The 10962-nt window shown below is 49.6% G+C and overlaps 2 protein-coding genes across 4 annotated transcripts in view; one reads left to right on the top strand and one right to left on the bottom strand.

Moving 5' to 3' along the window:
- Abcg8 (ATP binding cassette subfamily G member 8) overlaps positions 1-10962 on the bottom strand; it is an 18967-nt gene that overhangs the window by 2436 nt on the left and 5569 nt on the right. For 2 of the 3 annotated variants that reach the window (XM_005354687.1, XM_005354686.1), the window contains exons 3-11: positions 10094-10250; positions 6734-6972; positions 6229-6361; positions 5880-6149; positions 3734-3896; positions 3577-3657; positions 2314-2513; positions 1696-1772; positions 635-902 (exon numbers count right to left, since the gene is read on the bottom strand). In XM_005354687.1, the coding sequence (XP_005354744.1) occupies positions 635-902; positions 1696-1772; positions 2314-2513; positions 3577-3657; positions 3734-3896; positions 5880-6149; positions 6229-6361; positions 6734-6972; positions 10094-10250 (1588 nt within the window). The remainder of the gene's footprint in view (positions 1-634; positions 903-1695; positions 1773-2313; positions 2514-3576; positions 3658-3733; positions 3897-5879; positions 6150-6228; positions 6362-6733; positions 6973-10093; positions 10251-10962) is intronic. The other variant, XM_013348991.1, reaches the window with a different exon arrangement.
- The window catches only part of Lrpprc (leucine rich pentatricopeptide repeat containing), a 103516-nt gene that overhangs the window by 90366 nt on the left and 2188 nt on the right, over positions 1-10962 (top strand). The window lies entirely within an intron of this gene.

Here is a 10962-nt window from a genome sequence, read left to right as displayed (position 1 = left end):
CCTGAGCCTGGGGAGCACTATGCTGGGAGAGGAGGATCCTAAGCCTGGGGAGCACTCTCCTAGGAGAGGAGGAAGCTGCAAGCCCTCACCCAGATGTCAGGGAAGGTTAGCTGAGGAGCCAGTGGTGGCAATGGTGAATGTGGAAAAGAGGCCCCATAGGCTTCATAATGAGAGGCTTCACAAGAGCTGGGAAGGGGGGCGCACAGGGACATCAGAGAGCCAGCAGTTCTGAGAGGCCTTGGACAAAAGAGGGATGGGACTTGTCCCTCAGAAATCTCACTCTGTCTTTCTGAACACTGCAAAGGCCACTGAGAGACCACACTCTTTTGTTGGCCCAGGGTTCAATGATGAGGGCCAGAGCTGTGTTAAAACCAAGGGGATACTTCAGGCCTGGATCACTGGTGGGTGTGTGAGGGAGGGAGTCAGGGTGACTTCTGGGTATGTGTGAGGATTGTAGGAAGTGTTGTCTATCCCACAGCCTGCAGTGCAGTTGGCAAAGGCATAGAGAGACATCTAACTGATGGACTTCCATCTCTTGATGAGGATTTAACCAGCCACAGAGGCTTGGCCAGGCAAAGGAGAGCATAGGTTGTCCATGTTTGTCATGAAGTCCACAAAGGGGCACAGGTCTCACCTATCCACAGGTTGTCCAAGTTTATCATGAAGCCTGCAGTTAGATAGAAGGAGTTGTAGAGAGCGTTGCAGAAGAAGGAGGACATGTGGAAGGTGGGCAGCAAGGCAGAGGCAGCCAGGGCCATGGTCCTGCAGCAGAAGACCACCAGCCATAGAAGCATGAAGTGTAGGAAGAAGAGCTCAGGGAGTGGCCGCAGGTTGGTCAGCCAGTAGATGGGCATCCCGTAGATGATGACATAGGCACAGTGCTCAGGCAGTTCGCCAAGGACCTGCAAAGCACAGCCCTTGCTGGAATACGGAGCCAACACCTCCGTTTGCCGTTATCCTAAGATGTTTAAGTAGCGGCAACTCCTAGGATGCCAGGGCTCCTTCTCAGGGAAGAAGGGGGTGGCAGGTTAAGACCCATGAACCTGACCTCTCCCTGGGTCTCTGCTGCAGAAGCATTCCAGGGTTGCGCTCTGTGGAGGCAGCTGGCATATAAACTCTGCTAAGACCTGGCTCAATTCTCCACCTTTCCTGCCCAGACCCGGTAGCTGTGTAGCTTTATGAGAGTCATGTGACCTCTCTGAGCCTCTTCCTGGAAACACCTGCCTGGCTTGCTCAGGGCTCTGGAGATGTAAGGTATTGCTTGGTGTTGCCCACTTCTTTCTCTCTTGGTTCTGGCTACCCAGAAATGTTTCGCTTCTGCTTCTCAGCCCAGGTCTTTCTGTGGACCATGTAACGACTAGTAAGTCTCTGAAGCTCTTCTAGAGAATTCGGTATCTGCTGCCACAGAGACTACTTGGCTGGGTGTTTCCACAAAACCCTTTTTTGCGGGGGCTGGAGAGATGGCTCAGAGGTTAAGAGCATTGCCTGCCCTTCCAAAGGTCCTGAGTTCAATTCCCAGCAACCACATGGTGGCTCACAACCATCTGTAATGGGGTCTAGTGCCCTCCTCTGGCCTGCAGGCATACACACAGACAGAATATTGTATACATAATAAATAAGTAAATAAATAAATATTTTTTTTAAAAAAAAAACCCTTTTTTGCAATGCCCGGAAGCACTTGCTATCCTCCCTGACCTTGGCGAAGAAATATGGACCAGCAGTGTACAGTCCATCTTCCAGTTCATAGTACAGCATTGATCTCTCCGAATGACCTAAAGATGGGGAGGAAAAGGGAATGAATGAACGGAGATCACCTATAGTATTACTGATGTTGTGTCCCTCGGAATGCCATCTGTCTCTGGTAATGTATCATTGAAATCAGTGACATGAAGCTGGTGTGTTCTTCAGTGGCAGAACACTTGCCCAGCATGCACAGAGCTATAGGCTTAATCCCCCGCACTGGGGGGAAGACTAGTTATGCTTTCTGAATTTGTTCATATGCTTTGTAAATAACAGGCATGGTGAAAACATCTCACTCCAGGTGGTCCACACCTGCAGCAAGTCACTGCCATGCATAAATCCCGCGAAGACAGGAACAGCTAAGACACCATGGTTTGCATGCTAATATAAACATGAAAACTTTCAAAACAACTGCTGCATTTATCACACAAGCATGATGAAATAGTTCCATAAAGACATTGTCCCAGGGCACTGGGAGAAGCACAGGGATCAGCCTCAGACCAGCGCAGGGGGAGGCTGATGCCCTCTGTCCAGCTGCGCCACAGTCTGGTGAGGAGAGTAGGTGACACTCACATTTGGAGACAACATCCAGAATGACATTGAAAGGGATGAGCGCTCCTATCATGAAAAGCAGGGCTGCTGTGTCCATGAAGAAGAGCGGCTTGATATCATGGCCATAGTAAAGAAACCCGATGATGAGGGACATCAGACAGGCTTCCGCCCCATGGATGAGCAGGGTGGGCAGGTCTCGGAAGTCATTGGAAATCTGACGACTTTTAAAGAAGGAAAGGAAAAAGAAGTGTCAAAGGAACAACATACAGAGCTGTACGACCTTAGGAAGGTCCTCTCATTGCCAGAAACCTGATTTCCTCATGTGTAGAATGTGGACTGTAATACCCACCGTAGAGTGTCCATGACAACTAAGGGAGAAAACCGACAGAAGTGGGCACTGAATATAGGATTATCCTTTGGGAGGCATCCTTCTTGTTTTGGGTTTGAGTCAGGGTCTGCGGCTGTTATAGTCCAGGATGGCCTTGTCTCATGTGGCTCCCCAGAACTGGCATTTCAGGCAAGCACCACCATACTTGGTGAATGATGACTTTTATCAACAACAAAACGTTTACTACAGGGAAAAATCAAGTATGTCATACAGATGTTGGCCGCAGTGTGTCTCTTGATGCTGAAAGGCCCCCCCACAGCAAAGAGACCATCCAAACAGAATGGAGTGTACGAGAGGCTAAGCCACAGTACTCCATTCAGAGACAAGAGAGAACATGATTCTTGGTTTGGCCAACTGGCTCTTAAACAATACACAAACCTGCTCCATGTCTGTGTGTGTGCAGACCCCCAGAAAGACAGCTGTGGTGGGTGCACCTTGATTTCAAGCTTTCATTGAGCGGGGGACAGTGGGGACTCTGCCCTTCCCGGGTCTGAGTTTCTTTTTTTCTTTTAAATATTATTTATTTATTTATTATGTATACAATATTGTGTCTGTCTATGCCTGCAGGCCAGAAGAGGGCACCAGACCTCATTACAGATGGTTGTGAGCGACCATGTGGTTGCTGGGAATTGAACTCAGGACCTTTGGAAGAACAGGCAATGCTCTTAACCACCGAGCCATCTCTCGGTCTGAGTTTCTTAAGTGGCTGTTTCTGTAATGATTACCACTAATGAGATTTTGTTTTTGTTTAGACGGTAAGATTATCAGGAGTGCTAGATGTCACAGGAGATCTAAGCTGGTCCTAGGGATGCTGGCTTTTACACAATTACACTGCTTGCTCCCTCACTTGCTCCTCAGAGGCACGGGCGAGCAGGGAGAGAGAAGGAGACATTTACCTGATCAGGGTGGTAAACTGTTGTATTGCTCCAGGCAGCTTAGCAGTAGCTCTACAGTCCGCGTCCTGTGGGAGGGTCTGGCTGTTGGGAAACAGTGTGTGATCAGGTTGGGGTACACCACAGAGGGCTTCCCACTCAGGCAGTTGACCCACTGTACCTGACTGTGGAGGTACCCGTGTTGAGTTCCTTCGTCTCTGTTTTCCACAGAAAGTCTTCAAAGCCTCGCACTTTTTCTAAGAACAAGGCTGCAAGTGACCGAGCCTTTTCCATGGTGGCCGCTTCCTGTTCTTTGCTGCGCCTGTCAATGCTAGTCAAGTCCACTGTAAGCAGAAGACATAAGGCCATAGGCAGCCTCATCCCTGGCAGCTCAGCTCTCCCACCCTCTGAGAAGGAACTTTGATGCAATTGTCAGAGCAGAGAGGCAGAGAAACCTGCTTCCCTTGCTCTGCCAGATCTGACCACATAAGCAGATGCCACAGATCAGGAAGTGGCCAAAAGCAGAGGCCCTGGCCCCAGGCCCCAGGCCCACACCAAGGTTTATTTATCCCAGGGACATTTCTGGAGTGGGCAGGTGCCCTTGGGGCCAAGTGCCTCATCATAGGTATATAACGGGCCTAAGTCCAGCCGTATATATATTTACCTGTTATCGTAAAGTCATAATTTGACCTCCCAGTGACCAGGGTGCTGGGAATTAGCCAAGTTCAGTGGTCACACTGCCCGTGTTAAGTTCTTCCTCAAGGGAGTCTAGGGTAGCTCACCCAGTTGGGGAGCCAGGTCACTGGGAGCAACCTTTTGAACCTGAGAAGATGCCACCCTGCGGGCCTCTTCTCATGAGGTCCTGCCCTCCCTCCAATGTCTCTGCAGTACCAGAAAGAGCCAGGTCCACCAGTCACAGCCAGGACCAGCCTGCTTTCATTACACTTCACAAGAAAAGAACATTTGTGGGAGGGTCACTATGAACCATGCAGGTTCCCTCGGTAGGGGTAGGCTAGAGCTCAAATGTCACATTTGCTGGGCAGCTTGGGTTCCATGTGAACAGCTCCTGCATCCTAGATCCTACCCTGAGCCTAGTAGACAAGGACCCTAGCCCTGCTCACTCCAAATAATAACAGAAAGAGACGTTTTCAAGTCTTCTGTAGACACTAGGCTTGGGGCAGCCCTTTCAGGTTCACTTCAGACTTCCCTGGTATCCAGGTTGGCAGCTGTCCACTGCTCCCTTATCTGAGGACACCTGTCAGAGCGTGACACATGGGTAGGAAGTCAGGATGGCAACTGGAGCATGGGTAGGAGAGTTGACCTCTCTGCGAGTTCATTGAGGGTATGAGTTCATAGGACAGGGCAGAGAGCCAGGGGAATGACCTTTCCTCCTGGGTGGCTGAGGATGCTGGGATGGCCGTGTGGGTGGCGTGGCTAGGAGTCAAGGTTTGGGGCCGGGTACACCTGGGGGAGCTCTGGTCTGCCCCGGCAGCCCTGCTAGAACACAGTAGGCCAGGGGCAAGGTTCCACGGGTTGTATGCAAAGATAGAGCTGACCTTGGAGACACCATGAAGATGCATACATTGCCATTCTAGAAATAAGCTGGGGTTCTTGGTCACCTAGGGTACTGGTTATAGCTGCTGCCTGCACAGGCTCTGGTACAGTGGTCACTTGTCCACCCAGGCTGTTTATTCCTCAACTGTCTTGGGGGGGGAGGGGGTTACTGACGGGTGTCCTGAAAAGACCATTGCTCCCATGAATGAAGTGGTTCGTAGCACTCTTAATGGACTATTCAGTGCCTGGGACCCCAAAGAAAGGTAAGGCAGTGACCAAGTAAGCAGTCTGTATTCAGAGACCCACTGCCCTGGGCCCTTCTTTCTATGCTGCCTGCCTCTGTGGCACACACAGGCATATATATATAATATATTATATATATTATATATATATGTATATTGTTTCCTGCAGACTGCATAAAGACCACGACCGTACAAACTGATCCAAGACTTCCTGAATTATACCTCCACCCCACCCACCTGCATACCGCTTCCTAACCTGTCCTGCACAGAGGGGCAATTAGTCAGAAGATTGCCATATTCATGCCTTGCTCCTGATCCTGGCAAACTAACCCGTTTCTCCTTGGAATGCTAACACTCTGTCCTGGGTCCTCCTCACCGGAGGTATGTGGAACAGTGTCTCCCGTGCATCTTTCCAGTAAGCATTTTGTTTTATTTTGTTCGATAGTTTCGTTTTCTTTTGTTTGGCTCAGGTGAGGGGTGCCGGCAAATGGTTGTGCACCAGGCTACAGATCACTGGCCTCGCTCACTCACCGTAGAAGTCGGCAGGGTTGCTGTAGCGAGGACAAGGGTAGCCAATTTCTGTGAAGTACTGCACCATATGTTGCGCGGCCCCCAGGTAGATAGGGGTGCCGGATGTCATCAGAAGGACCAGGTCAAACAGCCTGAAGATGTCAGAGCGAGGCTGGTGGAGGGAGATGAGCACCAGCCTGTTGCCTTTGGCCAGGCGGGACAGGGTTCTCACCAGGTTGTGGGCAGTGAAGCTGTCAAGGCCGGAAGTGGGTTCATCCAGAATGAGGATTCCTGCGGACATTGCACCGTGAGCCCCGATGACAGGCAAGATGCTGTCTCGGGGTCCCTCCCCTCTGGCTTCCAGCCTCACCTGGGTTCCACAGAAGCTGCACCCCGATGCTCACTCTCCGGCGTTCACCCCCAGACACCCCACGCACATATGTGTTACCCACACGGGTGTTGGCGCACTGCCTCAGCCGCAGCTCCGCGATCACGTCCTCTACCTGAGGGAGACAGGCTTAGCATACAGGCTTCCAGGGCTACACTTTGTTTCCCCAGCAGCATATTCGGCCCCATTGTTATGTCCCTAGGTTCTGAGCAGATTCAGCCTGGAGAGCACAGGCTGGGGATTGGGAACCAGACTGGGTTATAGAGGCCACATAATTAGCCTTCCCCGCCCCCCGCAACTCACACGAAGCACCCGAAAACCCTCACACAAATAAACGCACACTTATCACCCATTTGACAAGGTCCAGAAAGGGAACTCATGGGGCTAAGTACATTGGCGTGTAAGGTGGGTTGGTTAAATTCCAACTGGGCTGGATCTTCTGGCAAAGCAGGGAAGTCTCAGCCACCAAGGATCACCAATTGGTTACCCTTTTGTCACGCTGGGCCTGAGAGAAGCTCCTGGGCAGGCGCATCTGGGCGATGAAAGCCAGCGTTTCTCTGACAGTCAGGTTAGGGAGCAGCTGGTCTTGCTGGCGCACGTGCGCCACACATTTCCGCACCAGCTGGGGCGTGCTGGGTTGCCCATTGATCCAGATCTGTCCCGATTTCATCTTGCCACCGTGGTCTCTGCCCGTGATCACATCTAGTAGTGAGGCTCTCCCACAGCCTGCAAGGCCAGAGACATCCCTGAGGGCAGAGGTTCTGCAGGGCCAGCTTGCCAGCTACTACCCCTCTCCCACGCTCTCCAAGCACCAGGACGGCTCTACAGAAGCAACTCTGCTCAGGGGAAATGGACACTCTTACTAGATTGCATGTGACAGTCCTGCAGGTGCACCTCAGGCTTTTCTTCTGCAGCCAGCTTGAGCGGGCGGGGGGTACATTTTCAGATAGAAGAAGGTTGGAGTCCCAACTGCTACAAGCCTATTGCTATGCCTGCTACACTTTCGCCTTCCACTGCTAACCAATGGCTTTCTCCCGAGCCAGGCTGGGGCTAATTGCAAAGTGTAGCATTTTGAGGCTGGAAACTAAACCTTGGCAACATCTCATCCTTGATCATCGTTTGGCTCCCCAGTGGCTTTGGGGAAATGACTAATTTGGAACACTCTTAGTCTGTCTTTGAAGAATTCAAGACTACAGTGTACAGAGGCGGTGGTGGCATACGCCTCTAATTCCAGCACTTGGGAGGCAGAGGACTGTGGATTTTTGAGTTGAAGACTAGCCTGGTCTACAGAGCAAGTTCCAGGACAGTCAGGGCTACACAGAAAACCCTGCCTCCAACAAACAAACAAAAAAATTCCAAACAACAACAAAAAAATCTCAAAAACTAGTTCTACTTTGAGAAATATAAGGGAAAAAAAAACAGGTGTTAGATAGTACGTCATTTTCAAGCACTCTGATGGATAAACTCCAAATGTATCTATATCCTGTTCTCACTTTTAAAATCAGCGTCTTTTTTCTCTGCCTTAAAAAACAAGAAAGAAAAATTAGCCCTTCATTCACTCTGAACACTGTATTGATGTGTATTCATTTAGAAAAGAGGAATTATATTGGAGCAAGTCTCCTAAAGCATTGGGTGAGATTTTCACTCCTTTAGAACTAATTTCCTAGTCATTTTGTGACAGGGTTTCTCTGTGTAGCCCCGGCTGTCCTGAAACTCACTCTGTAGACCAGGGTGGCTCAAATGCAGAGATCCACCTGCCTCTGTCTCCCAAGTGCTGGGACTAAAGGCGTGCACCACCACCGCCTGACTCTCCTGTAACTATTTAAACTGTGCTGTGAACCCACCTCAAGTTGGGAAAATACCCTTCTATCTTGGAGCTGGGGACATTCTGCCCAGGCCTCCCAGGAAAGGTTTGAAGCTGCGGAGTCTTTTATGAAATCAATAGCTGTTTTTTTTTCTTTTGTAAACAAGGCAAATGCCTACAGACAGTATACAAAACCTACAAAATCCAAGAGCACAGAGGCCTTTGTTTGTGATCGATCCTCTTGCTCGGTGTAAGGGGCAGCAATTGGGGGCAGCTTGTCGGCTACATACTGGGTGTGCCTGGAAGGCTTCCTGAAAGGTTAGGTTGAGCAAAATATCCCCAAGAGGAGCCGGAAAGAGAGGCGTCAGCCCTGCTTGACAGTGACTACAGGCTCTGGGTGTGCGGGGCCTGTGCCAGCATTCACGGGTACCAGGGATCCCAAACAGAGGGCAGGAAGATCACATTTCCTAAGCAAAACTGTGGCAGAAGGCAGAGGCAGCCTTTGCAGCAGAGGGTGCCTGGTGCTGTAGGGCTAACGTTCTCTCAAGAGCCTGATACTGTGACGGCCATAGCCTCGCCAGTAACTACAGTAACTGGGAAATCCTCTCGTATGGCTGATTCTACAGAACAAGGTAGATGCTTGGAGCTATTTTTTAGAATCTATTAAAAATTATTTTGGATAGTATGCATATTCATATTCTCTGTGTGTGATACTAACTAAAGTACTTAAAGTCACAGGAAGTATGTATAATGAATAAATCCTTCTAAGAAAGGTCCAACAATTTCAGTCACATGATCTAGAAGCCAAGCAATGCTGAGCCTAAACCTGGACATTATTCAATATGATTCCTGCTCAGCCTCTCTGAAGTTCACCTTCCTTATTAGAAGTCAGGGATGCTGCTGGCTAGAGTGTTATATGGACCAGGAATGCTGCTGGCTAGAGTGTTATTATATGGACCAAGGATGCTGCTGGCTAGTGCACCAAGTAGACAAGTATTCACCAATATTCATTGTCATGACTGAGTAATGGCTCGTGTGTCTCCTGGATGCCCCCAAAAGTCAGATACAACAAGAAAAGACATGTTAAACCAAAATACTTTCTCTTGTTTAGATCAGAATCACAGGGTCAGGGCCAGGGTGAGAGGGGCTGAATGAGTGTGCATGTTGTTTTAGTTACAAAGTGCGTTTACATATCGCAGCTCATTTGATCTTTGGTTAGACAGTAAACAGCTCTATCAGGAGAGTGGAAAAGCTTGGAACAGATGTTCGAAGTGTTGAGTAATCTTTCCTCCTGGAAATGATTAATTAAAAGGTATAAAGTACTCTCTCTAGTGCCGTGTAAAGGAGTCCCAGGAAGAACCAAGTGCAAGTTCAAGATTCCAGTCTAGCTAAATCTGTGTCTTTAGGAGACTCACTTGGCTCTTTTGGCTTAGTGTTCTCACTTGTCAAATGAACGTGTGTGTATACACATGCATATGCACACAGAGAACACTCTAGAAGTATGGAGGACTAGGTGATTTGAGAATCTTCTTCCTAAAATGCTTTCAGACAGAAAGGGAGAAGGCAGAAGATAATAAGGAAAAGGAACTGTTCTCCAAGCCCCGCACACCCGCGAGGTTCTGTAATCTCAGATTTGGCCTGTGCAAGTGGTTGCTTGAGACACCCCAATGGTCTGGCTCTTTGCAGGTAGTCAGAGGTTATGCTGGGACTGTGGAGGGGTCAGTGGAGTTGGGGCTCTGCCGAGTCATTGTCTGGCCATGACCAGAGTCTGGCTGTGGAGGAACATCGTGTTCTGACATCGTGTGCTGTCCAGGGCTAACAGGAGGCAGACACTATGGCTGCAGCTCCAGGTAGATTAGAGTCACCCTCAGGTTCACAATAGCAGCGATGTCCAGGAGTTAGTGGGTGCAGGAGGTGACATTTGAGCCCACGTCTGCCTGACCCAGGACCTGTGCTTCCACTCTGTCCCAGAGGGACCCATGACCGAAGGCTTTTCTGTGTCCCAAGAAAAACGTCAGTGCCCACAACTGCCTCTGTTGGTACCTGAGCTTCCTATGATGGCCAGCATCTGCCCACTCCTCACTTTGAAGCTCAGATTCTGGATTCCCAGATCACAGGAGTCTTGGTTGCTGTGAGACCGCCAAGGTATCTTGAACTGAGCCAGCTGCTCAAACCAAGGCACCTGAGAGGCGACGTCCACCTGTGGGGAAAGGATAGAAGGGCCCGGGGAAGCTGAGGGGTTCAGAGGGCTTTCACAGCTTCTCTTCAGCCCTCCTGTGTCTCAGGAGATACCATGCTTCCGAGACGTAAGCGATCTTGAGGCACCCAGATCCTACCCAGCATGGCCATGAAACCCCACCATCCTGTTCAAGTCTAGAGTTACGGGGACCAGAAAGCGTATGAAATAGCAGAAAACAGCAAGTGTTTACCATCTGCAAGGCGTTACAGTGATTACATCATTTATCCCGTCTCCTGCTCATTGCAAGTGTATGGCGTGGGTACTGTCGTCTGCTTCACAGACCAGGTTCAAAGCAATTCAGGAATTTACTCAAGCTCACACTGTTTACAGGGCGTGGCAGAGCAGAGAAAGGTTACAAAGTGGTTTCTTCCCTTTGTTCTAACTCACACCCACTAAAAGGCCAGCTTGGGACTCTGAAGTTCACCATCCTACCTGGGTAGCAGGTAGTCTACCCCTGGGGAAATGGGGGGATGGGAGTCAATGGATTCTGCAAGGGCATGCCTGAGACCCTCCCGTGGTAGCCTTTTCATTCGTGATGTGTTATTTGTAATAGGACAACATATTTTATAAAAAGAGACCATAGATAGATAGATGATAGATAGATAGATAGATAGATAGATAGATAGATGAATAGATGATAGATAGATAGATGATAGATAGATAGATAGATAGA

The sequence above is a fragment of the Microtus ochrogaster genome, chromosome 16 (genome assembly GCF_000317375.1).
Source record: "Microtus ochrogaster isolate Prairie Vole_2 chromosome 16, MicOch1.0, whole genome shotgun sequence".
NCBI classification, from domain to species: domain Eukaryota; kingdom Metazoa; phylum Chordata; class Mammalia; order Rodentia; family Cricetidae; genus Microtus; species Microtus ochrogaster.
Note: the sequence above shows the minus strand (reverse complement) of the source record. Positions and strands in the feature narration are given on the sequence as shown.